Source organism: Peromyscus maniculatus, chromosome 19 (genome assembly GCF_049852395.1).
Source record: "Peromyscus maniculatus bairdii isolate BWxNUB_F1_BW_parent chromosome 19, HU_Pman_BW_mat_3.1, whole genome shotgun sequence".
Classification (NCBI taxonomy): domain Eukaryota; kingdom Metazoa; phylum Chordata; class Mammalia; order Rodentia; family Cricetidae; genus Peromyscus; species Peromyscus maniculatus.
In genome coordinates, this window is record NC_134870.1 from 29,485,547 (window position 1) to 29,508,296 (window position 22,750).

Consider the following 22,750-nt stretch of genomic DNA (forward strand, 5'->3'; position numbering starts at 1 on the left):
TGGCTGGGCCAAGGGCCAGAGAGCGCTGGCCTCCCGGGCAGAGCCCACAGTGGTGCCGCCGCCATCTTTGTGAGTAGTAATAACTATGTTGTGAATGCTGTGCTCTACAAGTGTTTTCTGAATTGACTGGTGATTGGAACTTGGGGGTGAGTGATGCCCATAGATTGGAACTGGGGGTGAGCAGTGCCCCCATTTGAGAGTAAGAAGTAAATTAACTGGTTATCAAGAACCAAGCTGTTGTGGGAGCATGCTGATGGGATGGATTGGGCCGGGAGATCACCTAAACCCAGGACTTCTTCCTCCGTTCTTCCTGAAGGAGGGGGTTGTGTTCTGGAGAATGTTAACTCTGGATTACCATTTCCAACTGGTTTGAGGGTAGGACTAAAACTCTTTGCCCCGTGTGGTCTAGTATTCTCTAGAACAATGTGAAGGGAACTGTTTATTGGGGGGAAAGGGGTAGCAGAGATCTTTTTCTAGGCTCCTGATATTCCCCCTGGGACGGTGAACTAGGACCGGGGCAGGGGGAGTGAGGGGGTGAGAGGTGCATCTATTACCTCTTTGTGGGGGTGGGGGAGCACTAGGTGGATTCACAGTGTCAGAAAATTCACTCACAGTTAGAGAAGTCACAGAAACAGACGCTCTAGGTAGGAATCTTTAGGGAGGGTTTTGAACTCAGTGAAACTATAAAGCCTAGAGGCCATTTCTGGCCTCTGGCCACCCTCCAGCATGGCCTAGATCAGGACAGGAAGTGTTCCCTTTCCCATAAGCTCTGGTGCTCTGTTCACACTCTGAGTTTAGGGCCTCAGGGAAGCCAAGCCCCCTTACCCATCAGCAGACATTGCTGGAGAGAGAGCAGGGCAAGACTTCAGAAGGTTCTGACAAAGCTTTAGGAGTATTTAGCAGGATGGGGTGGGGGGGCAGGCCGACACCACGTGGGCTTTGCATCTCCACGAGGACGAATTTTCGTTGGTTCAAGCAAAACAGTGGAACTTCTGCAGGAAGTTGCTGGGACAGAACACTAAGGAGTTTTGTTCCATTTTAATCTTCCCCGTCGCGAGCACCATCTGAGCCATCAAGCTTCCCTGCCAAGGGGGCTGAATCAACCTGCGGCACGCATGAAAGAGTGGGGAGGTAGGAGGCTTCTGTGACACAGATTTGTCAGCGACTGTTCCCAAGGTTTCCGGGGCCGGGGAGACTTTATAATTGGTTAAGAGCAGACAGACTTTTTGGCCAATCAAATTTGGAGCTGAGGTGGGAGATCTGCTCTTCCTGCCTGCCTCTCCTCCTCCAGCTCTCTAGCTCCACTTACATTTAACTCCCCTCCCCCCACCCACCCCCGCCAGTTGGTGACTAAGAAAGGCTGCAGGCAGGCAAACCTCAGAGCAGTTTTTTTTTAAGAGGCTGGAAGGAGACATAAGAGACATCAGCTCCTGCATTCCAAGCCGCTTGGTTTACCTTGGAGACAGGACAGCACAGTTACTCTCCAAGAAGGGACTTCTGGGTCATGGGGCCTATGGCATCCCCACAGCTCGCTGGGAAACGGCAAGTGCTGTGTGTGTTGTTCTTGTGCTGCTGTGGCTGGGTGGCTGGGCAGCTCCGTTACTCAGTGGTGGAGGAATCTGAGCCGGGGACTTTGGTGGGGAATGTTGCTCAGGATCTGGGCTTAAAGGTGACAGATCTGTTGAGCCGCAGGCTGCGATTGGGCTCTGAGGAGAATGGGCGCTATTTTTCCCTGAGCTTGATGAGCGGTGCTTTGGCAGTGAATCTAAAGATTGACCGGGAGAGCCTGTGCGGAGCCAGCTCTAGCTGCCTGCTGCCTGTCCAGGTGGTGACTGAACACCCCCTGGAGCTCATTCGTGTAGAGGTAGAGATCCTGGATCTCAATGACAACTCTCCTAGCTTTGCCACTCCCGAGCGAGAGATGCGAATCTCAGAATCGGCTGCACCAGGAGCCAGGTTCCCACTGGACAGTGCCCAAGATCCAGATGTGGGCACCAACACTGTGAGCTTTTATACCTTAAGCCCCAACCATCACTTCTCTCTGAATGTGAAGACCCTAAAAGATGGGAAGCTGTTCCCAGAGCTAGTGCTAGAGCAGCAGCTAGACCGTGAAGCCCAGGCAAGACATCAGCTGGTGCTCACTGCTGTGGATGGGGGAACCCCAGCCCGCTCAGGGACCAGCCTTATCTCTGTCATTGTGCTGGACGTCAATGATAACGCCCCAACCTTCCAGTCCTCCGTTCTACGTGTGGGACTCCCAGAGAACACACCCCCGGGTACACTGCTGCTCCGTCTCAATGCCACTGATCCAGACGAGGGCACCAATGGCCAGCTAGCCTACTCTTTTGGAGACCATACATCTGAAGCAGTAAAGAATCTCTTTGGCTTGGACCCCAGCAGTGGAGCAATCCATGTGTTGGGTCCAGTAGATTTTGAGGAGTCAAATTTCTATGAAATCCATGCAAGAGCCCGAGACCAGGGACAGCCAGCCATGGAGGGCCACTGTGTGATTCAAGTGGATATAGGGGATGCTAATGACAATCCCCCTGAGGTACTACTGGCCTCTTTGGTCAACCCTGTCCTAGAGAGCACACCAGTGGGCACAGTAGTGGGGTTGTTTAATGTGCGGGATCGAGACTCAGGTCAAAATGGTGAGGTGAACCTGGATATATCTCCAGACCTGCCATTTCAGATCAAGCCTTCTGAGAACCACTACTCACTGCTAACCAGCCAGCCCTTGGACCGAGAAACCACACCCCATTATATCATCGACCTGCTGGCCAGGGATGCTGGATCACCTCCCCTGCACACGCATCTCACCATCAGGCTGAACATCTCAGATGTTAATGACAACGCACCCCACTTCACCCAGCAGCTCTACACTGCTTATATCCCAGAAAATCGGCCGCCAGGCTCTCTGCTCTGTACTGTGGCTGCCTCGGATCCAGACACGGGGGAGAACGCCCGCCTCACCTACTCCATTGTGGGAAGTCAAATTCAGGGAGCCCCGGCCTCCTCCTTTGTGTATGTCAACCCCGAGGATGGACGAGTCTTTGCCCAGCGGACCTTTGACTATGAATTGCTACAGATGTTGCAGATTGTGGTGGGGGTCCGAGATGCTGGCTCTCCCCCGCTGCGGGCTAACACCTCCCTCCATGTGTTTGTCCTTGACCAGAATGATAATGCTCCCGCTGTGCTTCACCCGCGACCCGGCGGGGAGCTCTCAGCCCCCCAGCGCCTCCCTCGCTCCGCTCCTCCTGGTTCCCTGGTCACCAAGGTGACGGCTGTGGATGCTGATGCAGGTCACAATGCGTGGCTCTCTTACTCTCTGTTACCACAGTCCACCGCCCCTGGACTCTTCCTTGTGTCTGCACACACTGGCGAGGTGCGCACCGCCCGGGCCTTATCGGAGGAAGACTCCGACACCCAACAGGTGGTGGTCCTGGTGAGGGACAATGGTGACCCTTCACTGTCCTCCACAGCAACGGTACTGCTGGTTCTGGAGGATGAGGATGCAGAGGAGATGCCCAAATCCAGTGACTTCCTCACACACCCTCCTGAGCGGTCCGACCTCACCCTTTACCTTATTGTGGCCCTAGCAGCTGTCAGCCTTTTATCCTTAGTTACCTTCACTTTCATGTCAGCTAAGTGTCTGAGGGGACATGAAGATGGGGCCCGGGGTGGGGGCCGGTGCTGCGGGGGCCAGGACTCACCCTCCAGGGAGTTCTATAAGCAGTCCAGCCCCAACCTGCAGGTGAGCTCCGATGGCACACTAAAGTATATGGAGGTGACCCTGCGGCCCACAGACTCGCAAAGCCATTGCTACAGGACGTGCTTTTCACCGGCCTCCGACGGCAGTGACTTCACTTTTCTCAGGCCCCTCAGCGTTCAGCAGCCCTCAGCCCTGGCGCTGGAACCCGAGGCCTTGCGTTCCCGCTCTAGTACGCTGAGGGAGCGGAGCCAGGTGAGGGCTGGGTGCTCCATGCAACCCCCTGGGGGGGCACGGGCCCGTCGGAGAAGCTGCGGGTCCACCTAAGGGCTTTGATCTTTCGCTCTCTGTTTGTACCCAGCTGGCTGCATTTGAACGTGGACAATCGGAGTGGTCGAGTCAGAGGGTTCTGAGCATCCAGGGGTGATGGTGTTGATGGGTGAGGGGAAGTGGGCTCAGCTCCTGCCCCCCCATACAGAAAAGGCTGGCGCCCCACACCGCTACTGGTGAATTCACACTGATTTGGCAGATGCTGGGGTCCCCTGCGAGTGGAGGTCACCACAGACCTGGGCTGCCAACCTCCTGGGTACTGACTCCATTGCGATCTGCCGCTCTTGAGGCTTCCTCCTCGGTTTATCTTGATTCTCACAGTCCGTGACTTCCTCGTTAACTTCAGCTTTACTTATTCCAGCTCCAGCCAACCACAACCGCCCGACAGCCTCCGCTGGGGCTGGCTGGTTGCCCTCGATGCCGATCACACCCCTGCGCTGCTCCTTACCTCCCCAACTAACCCCCTGAGACACCCCCCCCCCCGGAAGTGCTCGCGGTTGACTGATACCTGGTGAGGTTCCTAGGTCGCTCCTGCCCAGGATCAAGCCAGGACGCAGGAGTTTCTCCCCAACCCTCCCATCGTGTCCCCCGACGACAGGGTGACTTCCCTAACGTCCTGAGCTGAGTGGGATTTCCACAGTCAGGAGGGACGCTGGCCCCCTAGGCTGGGGACAGGGGGAACCTGCTAGCCCTAGGTCTGGCTGGGCCTGGGGCTCTGTACTGAGCCCCTTCATTCTCAGCGCCTGCGCCCCTCTTGTAAGGCAGGGCCTTGGTTGGCCAATAAGCAAGTCCTAGGACTGGAGGCCTGGTTGCCACAGCGACCCTTTCCTCCCCATGCAAGTAGGAGCCTGGAGAACCCCTGCTCAGGGGATTCAAAACCAGGCTTTGGCTCCGTCGTTGTCGTCGTATCAGATTTGGGGAGGATGATCAGAGCAAATCTTCCCTCCTCTGATGGATGGAAAACCACAGCTTCCGCCAGGTGCCAGGGGTAGCCCTCATATTTGGGGAAACAGAAATGGTAAAAGCATGTCTTCACAAACTAAGAAGCTTTATTCCAAGTCTGTCCATTCTCCACTCTGCCTGTGCTGTATGGGATATATATATATATAATGGTTTTTCGAGACAGGGTTTCTTTGTGTAGCTTTGCGCCTTTTCCTGGAACTCACTTGGTAGCCCAGGCTGGCCTCGAACTCACAGAGATCCGCCTGCCTCTGCCTCCCGAGTGCTGGGATTAAAGGCGTACGCCACCACCGCCCGGCTTAGGATTTATATTTTTGAAACACCTCCAGATACTTCTGATAGTTGATTGAGTCCTACTACAACACCTCCTTAAAGAGCCGGTGGTACTCGGGAGGCAGAGGCAGGAGGATCTCTGTGAGTTGGACTGGTCTACAGAGTGAGTTCCAAGACAGCTGGAGCTGCACAAAGAGACTCTGTCTTGAAAAACAAAATAGAAACAAACAAACAGAAAAAGCAGGGTGTTTCATTCGCCCCTCCTACATTCTTGGATAGTTATTAGCTTTAGTAGTTGCCTTCACAGAGGTCAAGCAAGCCGCTCAAATTCAGAAGAAATGATGATAAAGAGTCTAACCCAGGTCTGTTTAACTCCAGTGTGTGCTTTGAATAGCTTGGCACTTGGAATTTGTGAAGCTGGACAAGAGATGGTTGCTATCTGATTGGATGAGACAGGGTGGAGTTCTTTCCTCCTTAGGACCTCGAATATGGAAGAAAGTCTTTGGGGGCTCCCCTCTCTCAGCAGCACCCACGAACGAACACCTTTCATGTGGGTGTAGAGTTTGCTAGACTCCCTGTCAGATCATAATCCTGCACCCTCAGTACATTCTGCTGTCAAGGGATACAGTGGTCAAGGGTCTGCACCCTTCTCCATGGCAACCCCAGAATGGTGCTCATGGCACCTGATGCACCAGGAATCTCAGGACTCTGGGTTCCACTCACATCGCCGTCACCTGTGAATCTCGGTGTGAGTCATTGGCAAGTCCTGGGTCTTCCTTCTCCCCAATGTAATATGAGATGCTCACACTCTCTTCTCTTGGGAGCCTGTGTGAGAATTAATTACCAGCACATCCCAGGAACTGGTAAAGACTTGGCTATAGGAGAATGTGTGGTGGGATCCCACATCCCCTGGAAGGACCTGAGGAACTTAGAAATTAAGTGATGGCTGGCAGAGCCCTGCACATTGAGCTGGGTGGAAGAGGGCTCAAGATCAGCCCCCTTAAAAGTGCTGGAGACTTAGTTGGCTCTGCTTGGAGACCGTAGAATGCGGTCCCTCTGGACTGCATCCCAGCCACTTTCTCGGCCTTCCTCGGACAGAGCTGCCTTGTCCTCGTCTCCTTAGTCACAGGCCATTGTGTGGCATGAAATTCTGGGGGTGAGAGGCGTCCTGGGGCTTGGATGCCCTATAAAGGCCCGGGCTGGCATGACTCCTAAATTAATAATGTATTTAGCTGTGGGAAGAGGTCTTTGAGAGCGAGGGCCTGGAGGAGGTGTCCCTCTGAATGCGTCCCTGCACAACTTGGCACGAAAGGGGTTACCCAGAGCAGCAGCCATCTTGCTACAGCCGAGGCTTTGTTCCCGGCTGAGGAACTGAACGGCTCCTTTCTAGGGCTGGTGGGATTTTATCGAAAAGCCTCTCTGCTGTTTGAGGAGCGGGGCACCTTCTTGCGCTCCTTCCCCCAGTTCCACGGAAGACACTTTTCAGTCCTCGAATTTTGGCTCAGACGTTCTAAGTCTGGGGCGGGGGGGAAAACGGGATTCATTTCCTGAGCAGAGAAATCTGTGCTCGCTCACTGTGATCAGATGAAGTATTTTGTCGGTCTCTGGTTGGTTCTCCCCGCCCCCACCTTTGGAGCTGTGTCCACCCTCCCCCATCTTAGCCCCTTTCCTCCTCCCCTGACCCACTCCCCGCCCCCACCCCCAGGGGCTCGGTAACATCTCGCTGCCGCTGTTGGATGCTCAGCCACCTTCCCTCTGTTTTCTCCACAGCAAGCCCCGCCCAACACCGACTGGCGTTTCTCTCAAGCCCAGAGACCCGGCACGAGCGGGTAGGTGACAGAATCTCCAGCCCACCCTCTTCTCTGCGGCATTTTCTCGGTGATGACGTGGGAGGAGAGGAGGGGAGGGCTCGGCATTTTCTACAAATGGCTCCTCCCCTCATCTCGTGATTCTTGGGTGCTGCTACCCCAGACCCCAGGAAGAAGAGATGCCTACTCCGACTATTTTGGAAGCAAAATTCACCCACTCGTCCTCTTCCTTCTCCCAGCCATGTGCACATTTTCCCGTCCCCTGAAGGCTCTGTGAGACCCAGGGACAGGCAGGGGTGGGGTGAGGAGGGCTTCCCACACCTATCCGTTGTTTATACTCTCCTCTCGCAGTTGAGCCGGGCTCTAGCCTGCTCTAGCCTGACCTGCGACTGGAGCACAGGAAATGGGTCAAGAGACGAGCAGGCTGTTGCCAGTCAGAACCTTCCCTGAACCGTGGAGGGAAATAAATGGAGGTGGAAGAGAGGGAGACAGGGGAGAGAGCCCAGCTGTGGGAAGAGGAAACCGCACAGCTGGAGGTGGCACTGCTTATGAAATGATGCATTCTCACGACAGCAGCCGCCTCCTGACCCCACGCTCGTCCTGCCCCGTCTGCTTACGGGATTTTGTCTCCCTCCGCGTCCTCTTTCTCCAGCCTGCATCCTCCCCAAAGTCTCTGCCTCTCCCTTTCCCCATCCCTTACACCTGTGTCCCCTCGCCCTGGTGGGCACCTCTCCTGTCTTCTGCCTGCCATGGCACCGTGCTCAATGAACGTGGAAGGATGGAAGGAAGGAAGACGGTCCACTCTTCCTGGTGCCAGACTGTTGGTCCTTTCTCTGTGTCCCTTTACTGGTCTGGTTTCTCTCCTGTTCCAATCATTTCCTGTGTCACTGTGGCCTTCTGTCCATGCTCCCTTCCCCCTCCCCTGCTTCCCTTTCTGTTCTAAAGTTCACTGTGTCATTCAGTCTCTTATGTCTATTCTCATTCAGAGTCAGAGTCTCAGTCTCTCTCTCTCTGTGTCATACACACACACACACACACACACACACACACACACACACACACACACTCCCTGTCCCTCATTTCTTGGCATTTGTGGGCCAGCCGGCACCCAGGCGCCTCCTCCTCCCGCCCCTCACACTTAGAGCCTTTGATAGCTGCCCCCACCACTCTCCCTCCCGCCCTGGCCTCCCCAGCTGTTCGTTTCAATCGGGTGTAAATTCCTGCTGAGACAGGAACCCCCTGTGGGGGTGGGGAGGAGGATGGACTTGAGCAGAAAGACCTTCAGCTGGTCTGAGGGGCGTGGGATGGGATCTGGGCCAACCTGCTAGGCAGAAGCTAGGCGCTGAGAAAAGTCCAGGGAGGGAAGCAGGACCTGCCCCCTTTCTGTGTGCCCGCATGCCAAGATGATGAGTTTGGGGGCTTCCACCCTGCTTTCTCCTCAGGGGCCAAGCCCTAGCGACAACAAGAATCCAGAAGCCTTGGGTGCAGGCGGATTCCAGCTCCCAGGCATGCGCAGGCTTGTCTGCAGCGTGAGGAATGCAAAGCACTTCCTAGAAGGCCCCTAAAGACAGCCAGAAAAGGCTGGGGCTCCTGTTGTCCCTGCTTTGACCCAGCTGTTCCCTTTTTCCTTGCTGGCCTTGCCAGCCTTCCGTAGGTTGTTCTTATTCATTCATTCATTGAGTTTTTATTGAGCATCTACTGTGAGCCAGGCACTGGGCTGACACGCCTGGCAGAATGAGAGAGCAGACACCATCCCCAAACTCTGAAGTTTCCAGTCCAGCGGAGGAAAGAAAATGGACAACAAATCACGCTAAACAAACAAACAAACAAACAAACAAACAAACAAAAACCATCTAGTTCCATATCATTGAAGTTCATCGAAGAAGAGGCTGAGTGTAAGAGGGAAGGGGAGATGAAGAAACGCTCCCAGGAAGGTGACGTTTAGTTACAGCAGCTTTGAGACATGCTGTGCAATCAGGCTCCTTCTGCCTTGGCCAGCCACGACCTGCCCCGCAGCCCCAGTGGTTGCTAGTCTTGGAAGCCCCAACAGTTGTTCTTCATGTACCCCGGGGGGCATCCTTTCCCCATGCTGTGGGTCCCTTCTCATGTCCCTTCTCATCGTGAGAGGCTTTGGTGGCCTGGAGTCCCTAGCAGAGCTCACGGGGAGCTGAAAGGCTCAGGAGATCCCTCCTTCCATAGCTACCTTGCTGAAGTTGGGACATGTTTGACTCAGCCCCAAAGTGGCCAAGATGCAGCCAAAGCACCAGGGTGTGATCCAGAGGTGTGATCTAGAGGTGTGATCCAGAGGTGCTCACTCCCCTCCTTCATTATTTAGCTGTCAGTGAGGATCTCCTGAAGTCCACACACTGTGGGGTAGATAGAGATGCCCCCCTCCCCCCCCCCCCCGACCTCAAGGAGTTAGCCGTGTGCTGAGGGTTGTGACGGGCAGCATGCCATGGGCAGCTGACTTAGCCAGAGAGCAGAAAGACATGAGAAGGTAGTGAGGGGGGTAAAATCTGAAGGATGAGTGCAAGTCAGTCAACTGAAGACAAGGAAGAAAATTCCAGATGCGGGAAGAACCTAGACAAAGGCCCTGTGGTGAGGCCTCTCCTGGTGAACAGAATGACAGGATGTTTTCTCTTGGCTGCCATTTTGGTGAGCATATTGGAGTGAGAGGACAGAGGAAGGCAATTCCTCTTAGTCAATGACATCCTGACCACAGCCCTCCACTGCTTCTCTGCCCGCTGTCTGCCGCCCTTCTGACCAACCACCAACCACGTCCAGTTTCGAGGAGGGCCAGTGTTGAACTCTCGAGTAACCCAGGGTAAAGTCACAGGCAACAGTAGTCACACTGCCCAGACCAGAGGGCAGTGGTCACATTCCAAAGCTCTTTGCTGGCTGCATGTTTCTCCTCCCCACACTGGGCCTTCTCAGGTCATCCTTCTGGCTTCCGATCGCAACACCACCGCTGTCCCCAGCCTTGAGCCCAACAAGCTGTTTCTCCTTTCAGGCTGTCACCTGGGCTGTGCCTTGCAATGCAGCTGTTCCCAGAGTCCCTGGCACCACCCCGTTCCCCTTTAGTTCCACATTATTCTGTTCTTCTCCAACCTGGGAGCCTTCCACTCCTCCTCTGAGACACTATCCGCTCCGCTCCCCCAACACACACACACTGCCTCTTAGATCGGGCAGCTGTTCAACAAACAAACAACAGCTTTTTTTCCCCGTTTCTCATGAAATAGTACATTCTTGGGGCTGGAGGGACTGCTCAGAGGTTTAGAGTAACTTACTGCTCTGCCAGAGGCCAGAGTTCAGTTCCTAGCACATATGTTTGGGCGGCTCAAGAGAGATAGAAAAACAGGAGATATAGGGAAAAAAAGAGAAACTTCCTCTAGAAAGAACTACCGACATTTTTGTTCGTTAGTTTTTGTTTTTCAAGACAGGGTTTCTCTGTGTACACCTGGCTGTCCTGGAACTCACTTTGTAGACCAGATTGGTCTTGAACTCAGAGATAATGGCGAAATTATTAAGGCCACTTCACGTAGTTAAAAGGAAGATTTATTTAGTGGATAACTTACAAATGAAGGGATAGATAGGTCGCGGGGTCTGGGGAAGGCGTATTGCAGTCCAGCGGTGTTCTCTGGAGCTCTGCTCGGTCAACCTCCACCATCTAGGGTGCAGGCACAGAGAACACGCTGGCCCATCCAGATCTCGGGTCTCTCAGCCCCGCCTTGTAGGCGTGACTGTTGCCAAAGCCTCAATGGGGGTTGGAACTTCCAGATCGAAGCTGGAATGGCTACCCACTACACAGAGATCCCCCTGCCTCTGCCTCCTAAGTGCTGAAATTAAAGGCAGGCACCACCACTGCCCAGCTACTAATGTTTTAATATGAAAAAGGTATATACATGAAAGTAGACAGTGCGCTGAAGTCTTGGGTCCAGCTATTCAGCTCTAACTTTCTGTACTGTCTTGTGCTATTGAGATCCCCACCTTGTGCCTCCCTGGATTATTTCAAAGCAAATCCCAAACGTTACATAATTTCATCTAGGATTTTCCTGTCTTTTTTTTTAATCAGGCACGGTGGTGAATGTCTTTAATCTCGGTACTCTGGAGGCCGAGGCTGATCTCTGTGCGTTTGAGGCCAGCCTGGTCTATATTATGAGTTCCAGGATAGCCAGGGCTACGTAAGGACCCTGTCTGGAAAAAAAAAAAAAGATTCTTTTTTAAAAAAATATGCATTTTAAGCCAGGCGGTGGTGGCGCATACCTTTAATCCCAGCACTCGGGAGGTGGAGCCAGGCAGATCTCTGTGAGTCCAAGGCCAGCCTGGTCTACAGAGTGAGTTTCCAGGACACAGAGAAACCCTGTCTCAAAAACCATACATACATACGTACACACATATATATGTATTTTGCATTTGGTTTGGTGTCTCCGAAGTCTCTTCATCCTTTTTAGTATAAATGTTCCTTTTCCACCATTTTTATCTTTTGGTTACAGTTTATTCGGTGGGTCATTAACATATTCATTATGCATCTTTCTAAGCATTTTTATTTCTACAGTCAAGCAGCATGCATAAGCTTCCTTTTACAAAAAAAGTCTGGCAAACTTGTTCACAATAAGAATTTTCATTACCAGTCAACTGTTACATTTCTTACCATTTTTTTTTTTTAAATAGGAATTGAGGTCATCTTTCCAGTATTACTGTAGCCTATTTTTTCCTCTTTATAACATGTCAGACGAATTCCTCCATATCAGTAGAAACTCTCCAAAAGTCTTTTAAGTGTTGCATAACAGCACCTCATATGAATAGATATGTATATTTTCAGGTGCTAATAGGTTCTTGCTCTGCTAACTAAATAAACATCCTAACATTTTAACACAGTTGAGTACAGGCCACTGTCAGTGTGGCTTTCCCGGGTTTCTCACTTTTCCTTAGCTTCACACAGGGAATATTCTATCGCAGCCCAGCCCTTATGCACTCCCCCCAACCTCCACACACAAGGATAACCAGGACACATGAATGCTTGGAAAATGGCCTTTTAAACAGTCCATCTCCTTCATGTTTACTGTCTCCAGATCTTGGAAGAGCCTCCTGAATCTGCTCCTAGGGATCCAGGGACGCCTTGTTGAAGCCAAGTTTCTCTGTGTGAGATCATCATAGGCTTTAGGGTCATATCAGGCCAGTTAGGAGGTGCAATCCTGTCATTTAACTAGCTGTGTGTGACTTTGAGAAGGCCTTCACGCCCTTCTTTCATGTGCCGGAAATCAGGGATAATCATAACCCTTTCCTCAGGGTGGTTCTAAGGATGAAATAGACGATGTACAAACACATGGCCCAGTGGGTCCAGGGCTCAGAACCACCCTGACCCCCCATCATTTCTTGCCCAGCTGCAGAAAGCTGGCAGCCTGCCCATCTGTTTGGCCTCTAGCCTTCAAGCATGTTCCTGACAGTCCACCATGGTTCAGGGCCACCAGTGCATTCACCTTTATTCCCTAGGCAGCACGGTCCCCTGCCAGGGCGCCCTCCTACCCCGAGTTACCTCCATCTCTGTTCTCCCCACACCTTCGACAGCCCCCGAGCTCGTTCAGATAAGACTGAAGGCTCCTGGGTTTCATGAAGCCAAGGGTTTTCCTGTCCTCTAAGGGGACCCTCACACCCTCCATCCTTGCCCAAGAACAAGAGTGAGTTTCACATAGTGAAATCTCACCATAGCAACCTAGCTTCTAAGCACCTTAGGAGCTCTCCAGAACTCTGAGGAAGAAGCCAAATGTTTTTTTTTTGCTTCCCCAACCAGTGCATCATTACCCCCACCCCCACCCCACCCCACCCCCGTCCAAGTTCCTTAGGACCTGGACATGCCCCGTCTCCTGCCTTGAGAGCTGAGGACATAGCCACCCCACCCCAACTTCTCACTCCCCATGCACACCTTGAAAGCTGTCTTCCACATCCTCTGTCTCCTAGGTGACTTGCTTTTACCTCTCAGTTTTTTTTTTTTTTAATCTTAAAATGTCTCAAACCTATCCAAAAGTTGAAAGAATAGTATGCTAAAGTACACATCTTCTTGTGTTTGAAAAAAGAAAACAACCTAAATTTCTTATTCACTTGCACACAAAGGTGCACACACCCAGGTCCTTTCCTTCCAGAACCATGTAAAAGAACTGTAGGCATCACAACATTGGACACAGTATACCTTTAAAGACTCCTATAAAATCACAAAATAATGGTCATGTTTGAAGAATTTAACATTAACATTGTAAGACACAGTCCACTAGCAAACCTTCCCAAACGCTCCTGGTATGCCCTTTTAATCTGCGTTTTAAATTGAATTTAGAATTTGATCAAGGAGCATGAATCACATTTACCATGTCTCTTCCTCATGCTTTAATCAGAACAGCCTTCCTACCTTTTTTTTTTTTTTTTTTTTTTAATGACATAGATACTTCTAAAGCATCCAGACCAGTAGTCTTCATTTCAATGCCCATAGTCTGGGTCTGCTGATTCTTTTGGCTAGACAGCAACATCATTCAACAGTCTCATAGGAACATTCCATGGGTGGTATTTTGGACTTCCCTCTGACCACATCAGGAAACACTTAATGTCAGTTTGTCCTGTTAGCAGCTTCTATTCGTATCTGTTTGTCTCCTTATCAGAATTGCTGTTTATTCACTTGGTAAAAGTTGGGTCCCCAGGCTTCTTCATTACAGTTGTTTTCATGTTTGTTTACTTCTCTTTTGGAACAAGCTCTCTCTGTGTGGCCCAGGCCCACCTCTGACACTGGGGCTCAACTGATTAATCCACCCCAGCCTCCCTAGTGCTGGGATTACAGGTGTCCATCACGGTGTCCATCACAGTGTCCAGCCTTATAAAGCTATTTTTATCTATTTGTCTTCTGCTAGGCAAAGCCCTTCACTACCAAGCCAGCCTTAGTTTTTTTTTGTTTTTTGTTTTTTGTTTTGTTTTGTTTTGTTTTGTTTTGTTTTGTTTGTTTTTCAAGATAGGGTTTCTCTGTGTAGCTTTGCGCCTTTCCTGGAGCTCACTTGGTAGCCCAGGCTGGCCTCGAACTCACAGAGATCCGCCTGCCTCTACCTCCCAAGTGCTGGGATTAAAGGCGTGCGCCGCGCGCCCGGCCAGCCTTAGTTTTTTGAGACTGGGTCTTTCTATATAATCAGGCTGACCTTGAACTCTCAAATCTTCCTCCCTCAGTCTCCAGGATTACACACACATGCATGCTCACAAGCACACACACATGCACACATGCACGCACGCACGCACGCACGCACGCACGTGCTTTCTTCCAATCTTCACGGTCTATCCTGAAGCCTTTTCCTTGATGCCAAATTCTTCTTCTCACTTCATAGGGACCTAACTCTCTCTTGAGCTCTTCTCATTCATTCAAGCAACTTTTATTTATTTACTTGTTTGAAGCAAGTGTATCTCTATGCAGTTCAGACTGATCTCTCAAAAATCTTCCTGTCTCAGCCTCCCGAGTGCTAGCATTACAGGCATGCACCACCAGGCCCAGTCAGGCAGTGATTGTTTATCGGGGGATCTTCTCTGTGCCAGATGGTGCCAGTGTGTGTCAGGATGTGTGTAGGGCAAGATAGGTGTGGGGCTTCTTCCCTCGCCCCTGAAAACTAGAATAATTTGATCCTTGAAAATCCATATGATGGCTAGGTCTGGTTGTATATACCTGTGATCCCAGCACTCATGAGGCTAGCAAAGCAGGAGAATTACTGTGCGTTTGAGGCCCACATGAGTTATATGAGTTGCAGGCCAGGATGGCCTACAGAGTGGGACTGTCAGAAAAACAAACAAAAAACAGGGACAGCCAGAGACAGAGAGGAAGGAAGGAGATACGGAAATTGTCACCATGGGAAAGGTCCACACTGAGCACAGTGAGATGCAATTTCTTAGCACTCTTAATGGTTTTAAAAAACATGAGTCACTTTATGTTTTCAATGCACAGTGCTTCAAAGTGACCTAATGAAGCCCGGGTGCCCAGGTTTCCTGCTGAGGGCTTCAGTAGGAGGCTGACCCTGATCCCCAAGCCACAGAGGTCAGTGTAGCGAAGGAGCAGGTAGGGGACCAGTAGTTCCAGGACCACACAAGGCCCAGCCCGGTCCTGGTGAATTTTAGAATCCCCTGGGTCACATTTTATTTCCATCATGATAAATATTTAAAACAAAGGCTGTGGTTTGACATTCTGGGCATCAGCAAGAGAGAGCTTGGAAGGGAAGTTACTGGGAAGCTATAATAGACAGTAGACACAGCCTGTCTTGAAGGATGGAGGGGTGGCGTTCATTTAGTGCCCCCGAGACAGCAGAAAGTTGGCCCAGGGAACGGACTCACTGGCTTCTGAAGGATTATATAAACGCCCCTCCTCCACTCGGAAACAGGTCTTTGGCATGGGGACAAGGCACTAGATTTGGGAACCCTGGGAAGAGGCTGGGGGGAGAATGAGCACAGCTGTCCTGGGGTGTTCCTGACCATGTCACTGTCTCCCCAGCTCCCAAAATGGTGATGAAACCGGCACCTGGCCCAACAACCAGTTTGATACGGAGATGCTGCAAGCCATGATCCTGGCCTCTGCCAGTGGTAAGTGGTACCCGTGGGTGTGAGAGGATGGAAAACAGAGGGAGGGCTGCCGCCATCACGGCTGTGGACGGGGTGTTGGTCTGTGTGGCTCCTCTGGAAGAGCTGGTGATCCTCCATGACCTAGCTCCGGGTCGAGGGATAACGAAGGGACTGAGGGGTCTAAAGCTCCCAGAGCAGAGCGAGCAAGTCATCAAGGAGACGTGTTTGTTACAAGTCTAACTGTGAGCTGGGTGTGGAGGCATACTCCTGTAATCTCAGCATTCCATAGGCTAAGGTAGGAGGATTCCCATGACTTTGAGACCAGTCTGGCTTACAAAGCAAGACTCTGCCTCAAACAAACAAACAAACAGACAGACAGACAGACAGACAGACAGACGATGCTGACTCTCGGAAGGGCCAGCACACGTCACACCACAGCTCTTCCGCTTACTGGCGTGACTTAGAGCAGTCTGTTCTCTTTACACTTCCTCAGCCAAGAAAAAGGACAGCAACCCCACCATGTTCTTGTGAGGACTAAAAGGGCACAGGCTATGGAACTGGGCCTGGCACATGTTAGACCCCATTAGTGGGTGCGGATGTTCCCAACAGATTACAGCAGGCCACTCTTCTGCCCCCCCTGCCTTCAGATGAGGACCGTAATTTTCCCACGTGGCTGAGAAAGAGCCTCAGTCGTCACGCTGAGTGGGCCAGTGGTTGTACAGGAAGAGTCAAGGATCCCCTGCAGGGCAAGCAGAATCAGTTCACTAACACTTGAGAGCACAGGCTTTGGAAGCAGGCTCAAATCCTGGGTTCAAATCCTGCTGTCCCCACTTAGGGATGAGGCATTAGGTAAACTATTAAGCCCTCTGGGCCTCACTTTCACTTATGAAATACTTACAGGTCTCATTGGGCTGTTTGAAGGTCACACATGAAATCCTCAACATAGGCTTGGCAGACAGTGATTATGGTAACAGGGCTATAATTGATTAGCCATTATATTTATTGACCTGTAGGGATAACAGAGAAGAAAAAGAAGCGTTTTCCTTTCAAGACAGGGGCTTATGTAGCCAGGCTGATTTCCAACTTCATATGCATCTGAGGATGACCTTGGACTTCTGATCCTCCTGTCTCCATCTCCTGAATGCTGGGATTATAGCCGTGTGATAGATACTATGCCTGGTTTATAAGGTGCTGGGCAAGTGCATCCCAGAATCAGAATCTCACTTCTATTACACATCCCTGTGAAGGGGCCACCGTGAAACTCATTACTTCGTATTCTAATCCAAAAAATTAAATTAAAATAGGATACATTATAAGAAAAAGACTCTAACACCGGTTGATAAGGACCAACTTCTGGCCCAGGAAAGCGGAGTCTAGGGGAAGCTTACAGATTAAGGCCCTGGACTCACACCCCCAGCTCTTGAGTGTGGCTGGGGGACAGATAGGTTAGAAAGCCAGGAGAAATATCCCTGTTATCACGGCAGGATGGGTGCTAACCAAACTTCAGGGCTTTGTTTCAACGAATCCTCTCTGCAATGGCGAGGTGTAAGGCAGGTTCTGATGCTCTGTGTTCGGCAGAGGGATGTGAAATGCCACTCACCTGGAGCTTCCCAGGATTCAGCAGAGCTGGGATTCGAACTCAGCTCTGCTCCCAGGGTCATGCTCTTTCTTCCACAGTTACCTTTGGCCTTTAGATCTAGCCTGTTTCCCTCTTAGCTGACTGGACCAAGAGGCTGCATTATTCTCCCTGATTAGCGCTGCCAGATAAAATCTAGGGTTCCCAGTTAAATATGAATTTCAGATGAATATATACTTTTTTGTTGTTGTTTTTTGTTTTGTTTTGTTTTCTAGACATGGTTTCTCTGTGTAGCCCTGGCTGTTCTGGAACTCACGCTGTAGATCAGGCTGGTCTCGAACTCAGAGATCTGCCTGCCTTCCTCTGCCTCTGGGATTAAAGGAGTGCACAACTACTGCCCCACACCACTGCCTTATACACAGTTTTAGTATAAGCCCATCTTAAACTATAGTAAAGTTTTTCATCGTCTGCCCAAAGTTCAGAGATAGCTGGAAACGATATATTTTTTACTTGTCATGATTTATTCATCTTACCCTCGGTGTCTGTGGGAGTGAAGGATGCCTGGCCTATGGCTGACCAAAGGGCAGAGGAGGGGGAGAGTTGATGGGGATTGTCCACCTCTGGGGACAGGACTGAGATCCTTGAGAGGCCAGTCGCAGGCCTGGGCCTGGGGCGGTGCCAGGTCCAGCTCTTGAGGGAAGTAAACAGGTCTCTTCAGCTGTGGTGGCCTTGAGCCCTAAGGCCAGAAAGCAGGCTTTTCAGCCCAAATCCAGATGCTAAAAACAGACGTGGAAGCAGTATTTATGGCCCAAAACCTTCCCAGAAGGTCTCCCTGGAGCAGCGCCACGGCTGCCTGCATGCTCCCCTGTCAGGGCTCCTCCCGTCCAGCCCACACAGGACCTGACCCGAGGCTGAGCCTGGGGCTCTGGGGGAACAGACTCCAGGGTGGAGGTGGCAGGGTCAGGCCCTGCTCTTACTTTCACACCTACTTCCTAGTCCAGGGCCTGAGAGGCTCCTGGAGCCCGGCCCGGCCCGGGGAGGGGAGGCGGGAGGGACCCTTGAGAGATCTCTTAAACAAACACATGGGGGAGGCGCACCCCGAAGGAGCCTGCGGTTTTGCGGCAGTGCCGCTTCTGAGCCGGCCTCCTTGGCTATCTCTGGCTATTGCCATTGTGGGGCCTTTGTCTAGCTTGGACTGGTAATATTAAGGGGGCCAGGGGAGGGTGGTAATGAGTTTGGAGCTGGCAGGAAGCCAGCTCCCCTCCTCCAGCTAGAAGAGATCCTGCCTCTTTGTATTTCTAAGTCTGTGTCCTCTGGGACTAAGAAAACCCTGGTCCTTGCCTAGGCCAAGCCTTGGGGGGTAGGATTTAACGAGAAAGGCCACTGGAGTCTCTGAACCAGAAGGTCAAAGTTGGCGATCCAGCTCCCCCCCCCACCCCCTACCCCCCACCTCTGCCCCCAGATTCAGAGATGGGAGCTGAGGTAATGCAGGCCCTGAGACAAGATCTCACAGCCCCTTAAGGCCGAGCTCACGGGGCAGGACTCCAGTTAGTTTCTGCTGCATTCCGCATCTCCATCTTCCCCCCCCTGCCCCCCCCCCCCATCCACCTCAATTTCAGACTTCCTTGTCACTCAGCGAAGTACTTCCTGTCTTTCTGCTCAGTCTCCCTTCTCTATTCCCATTCCCTCACATTCCTTACACCCCCCCACCCCCCCACAAACACACACACACACACACACACACACACACACACACACACACACACACACACACACACAATCTATCTTCTTAAGCCCCTAAATCACTCTGGAATCCTGGCTCTTTGAAACTAGATCTGGGCCCTTCCCCCCTCCATTCCCAAGCTGGAGGAGGCTGTCAGCTTGAGGGGAGGGGTGGGCCTTGGAGGCTGCTACCTCCTGGAGTTAATTAGGGAAATGTCAGCAAATGAAAGGGCTGGGAGGGACAGCACGGGGCAGCTGTTCCCCCCCCTACCCGGCCTGCTCCCAGAAGGCCCTCAGCTCCAGGACTTTGGGGTCTGGAAATAGAGGGCCATGAAAACCCAGACGCAGGGGTGCAGAGGCCGAGAGACCCTGGCACATCTCCGCTCTTCCTCTCTCTAGCCTTCCCCTCTTGCCCGAACTGGAAGTATTTCCTGTCTCGATGTCTCAATCCCTGGTTGATGTCCCAGCATTACTCAGCCTCTCTGGCTTTAGCCTCCTTCTCCACTGGCTCCAAGGTCTAGGGTGGAGGCAGCGGCTAGGCAGTAAACTCTCCAGCTTTCGGGGAGGCTGGGCAGGGCCTTCCTGGGCCTTTAACTCCCTCTGTGTCGTCGGGGAGGCTTTCAGAGCCTCCAGCGGGGGATCTGGGAGGCAAACTCCCCTCCCCTCCCCCTCACCAGCTCCCGTCAGTGTGGAATGGCTATCCCACTGGATGGAGAGGGTGGTGACAAGAAAGGGCAGCTGTGCCTGGCGTTTACTGAACAAGTGCCAGAGCACTGAGTGTCAGTCTCACTGAGTCCTCACGGAACCCCCAGGACGGGTATTTCTGTGCCTCAGCTGCTAATGTGGACGCGGATCATCTGGAGAGCTCATGCCCATGCAAATCAGGAACCTGCATTTTAAGCAAGTGTGCCACCCTGAGCTCCACCGTCTTCCTCTGTTCAGTGAGAAGTTGGCCTAAGTGGCACCGACAGACATATGTACACAGCCAGACAGACATATGTACACAGCCCCATATCTGCGCTGTACCTAAGATATCTGTCCCAGGACCATCATCTCCCGGAGTGAGGGGCAACCCACCTTTGCCCCGAGAGCAGGGATCCGGTCCACAGTTGGTGTTGGTGGTAAAGGAACCCATCTCCACCACTTAGATACACTTAGGATGCAGTCCCTCCATAACACATACTGTCTGGCACTGGCCTTCTCTCAGCCTTGGCCCCCTAGTCTGTAAAATAAGGACAGAGCCCCAAGCCTGACTGAGTGCTGTGTTGAGGTTTCAGTGACCACACAGGCACACATGTGTTTGCCACGGAGCCCACAGTCCCAGGCTGTCGAGAAGTGGATGCAGTAGGCCTGATCTCAGCCTTTCAGGAAATGGAGGCTGAAGGATTTCTAGTTTGAGCTACCCGTGTTTTGTCACTCTTGACTTCTCCCCCAGCTCCTTCTGCAAGGAGACCGCCTTGGCGACCACTGTATCCCCAGTGAGTGGCCGGGTCCCGGAGGGCGCGGGAGGCAGGCGCTCACTGACTGCGGATAAGCCGCTCACCGGACCCGGTCTGACCATTTGCTCTTCCTGTCTCTGCAGAGGCCGCCGACGGGAGCTCCACTCTGGGAGGGGGCGCTGGCACCATGGGCCTGAGCGCGCGCTATGGGCCCCAGTTCACCCTGCAGCACGTGCCTGACTACCGCCAGAACGTCTACATCCCCGGCAGCAACGCCACCCTGTCCAACGGGGCCGGCAAACGGGACGGCAAGGCCCCGGCAGGCGGCGGGAACGGCAACAAGAAGAAGTCGGGCAAGAAAGAGAAGAAGTAACATGGAGGCCAGGCCTGGAGCCACAGGGCAGCCTCCCTCCCCAGCCAGTCCAGCTTGTCCTTACTTGTACCCAGGCCTCAACATTTCAGGGCTCACCCCAGGATCCTGGTAGGAGCCAAGGCCATGCTCCCCGTTGGGAAACAGAAACAAGTGCCCAAGTCAACACCCCCTTCTCTGTGCCCTAGGGGGTTGAATATGCAAAGAGTTCTGCTGGACCCCCCCCCCCCATCCAATCAGTGATTGTACCCACGTGGGTAGCAGGGTCAGTGTGGACACAAAAAACCCACGCCACACTCCCTTAGTTACAGCTGAACTCCTCCACCTTCCAACTCAGTCAGGCTCATCCATTTCCCGCCTCCCTCCCCCCCACTCCATCCCCCCACTCCTTCAGTCCCTCTCCGGAGCAAGGTGATTGGGCTGTTGAGGGAGGGGACAGGTGACCTCAGTAGGCTCCTAGTTCTGAAAGAGTCGGGAGACTATTACAACCTTTTGGCCTCTCCTCCGGTTCAGATTCCACCCCCCCACCCCCCCACCCAAAGCATGGTTTGGTACCAGTCTGCCCATTTCCTTCTAGAGCCTGAGACCAATGCTTAAGTTTCGGGGGACACAGTCACCATCCCCCTCTGGTACTGATGCTCGCTGGATTTGGGGAAGGCATTTTGCTACCAAGTCTCTCTGCGACGCCTGGGGACCAGTCTTTTGTCTTTCGTCGTTTGATGTTACCACTGCATGCTGTGACTTCCCTACTCCTCAAAGAAGAGACTCCTTTGCATGTCTGGAGACAGTAGGGGGTGGTAAGAGGGAAGGTGCGTGTATACAGACGGAGTGGGGCAGTGGACACAACAGCCCGGTAACAGGGTCTTTGCAGGGGGCTCTGTATGTACCCAGGGTACTGGCCCAACCCCCCCAACTCTAGCCATAGACAAACACCAGGCCGGACCCCCTCCACCTCGGGGCAGCCTGAGCAGCTTGAGGACACCAGGACCAAGGGATTTCAAGCTGGCCTTTCAGTCTAAGAGGCCTCTAAGTGGATTTCGGACCAGAGAGGAAAGCGGGGCCTCTGTGGGTGCTGGGTACTCCAGAGGTGCCCCCTGATGAAAGGGTCCGTGGTCCTAGCAGGAAAGGAGGCCAGGCCAGGCCATCTGGGACCCCTGGGTTGAATCGAGGGAGAACATGGACCAAGCGGCCATAAATATGTCTCAGCCAATGACTTGGGGGGCTTCTTCACTGCCCCCCCCCGTAGCCCTCAAGCCCCTGGCCTCCACCTTACCAGGTGCCATTTCTTCTCAGAAGGCCACTGCCCGGGCCCCCCAGGCCGCCCCTTCGTGGCCAGAGACTGGTTAAAGCCCCCCAGTGCCTCCTTGTGCATAGATCCCTCGGCCCGCCCTCTCTGCCCCAGCCCTCCCCGTAGGTGTAGCAGCCCCCTCCCCGGCGGCTGGCGTAGAATAGCCAATAGTGTAGTGTGGTGTGCTTTCCCGTGACGGCGAGTGGGCAGCGGGCGGCGGGCTGTGCGCAGCCCGTCTGTCCCCGCATCTCAACCTGCCTGCGCGGCCCGTGCTGTGTTTTCGTGCTGTGTCCACAACGCTGCGGCGACCCCTCCCTGTACTGACTCCTCTCTATACGAGCTTCTCTTGGCATAGTCACGTAGCTCCTGCCCACCCCCCACCCCCCTTCTGATATCTCTCGCAAGTTTTATACTCTAATATTTATATGGCTTTTTTCTTCGAAAATTAAAAATAAAAAAAAAAAGGTTTCTTCTGAAAGGCTGACTGCGTCTGTCTATGCGATGGGGAACACGCGACGTGTGGGTGGAGTCGAGGGGTTCGTCCTGAATCACAGAATCAGAGGGTCACAGTTGTGTCTTGATTTCGTGTGTCACTAAGCATCTCGATCTGATCTGCGTGTGTGTGTGTGTGTGTGTGTGCGCGCGCGCTCCTCATAGGACTGTCCAACATGGCGTGCATGCTTCCAGCACCCTGGTGTCTCCAG

The 22,750-nt window shown here is 52.7% G+C and overlaps 1 protein-coding gene and 1 long non-coding RNA gene across 32 annotated transcripts in view; one reads left to right on the forward strand and one right to left on the reverse strand.

Annotated features, from left to right (window-relative positions):
* Window positions 1–22,524, forward strand: part of LOC102907684 (protocadherin gamma-C4) — a 200,658-nt gene extending 178,134 nt beyond the window's left edge. For 23 of the 31 annotated variants that reach the window (XM_042264442.2, XM_042264440.2, XM_042264441.2 and 20 more), the window contains exons 2-4: window positions 7,043–7,101; window positions 15,584–15,672; window positions 20,532–22,524. In XM_042264442.2, coding sequence (XP_042120376.2) covers window positions 7,043–7,101; window positions 15,584–15,672; window positions 20,532–20,761 — 378 coding nt within the window. In that variant the 3' untranslated portion in view covers window positions 20,762–22,524. Of the gene's footprint in view, window positions 1–1,080; window positions 3,965–5,924; window positions 6,021–7,042; window positions 7,102–15,583; window positions 15,673–20,531 lie in introns of those variants that run through there. The other 8 variants (XM_042264452.2, XM_042264455.2, XM_042264456.2 and 5 more) reach the window with 8 other exon arrangements.
* LOC143269569 (uncharacterized) lies at window positions 865–3,109 on the reverse strand. The gene is made up of 2 exons (XR_013046051.1): window positions 2,974–3,109; window positions 865–1,104 (listed from the first exon to the last, which is right to left on the reverse strand). It is a non-coding gene; the product is annotated as an uncharacterized LOC143269569 (long non-coding RNA).
* Window positions 22,525–22,750: the final 226 nt, after the last annotated feature.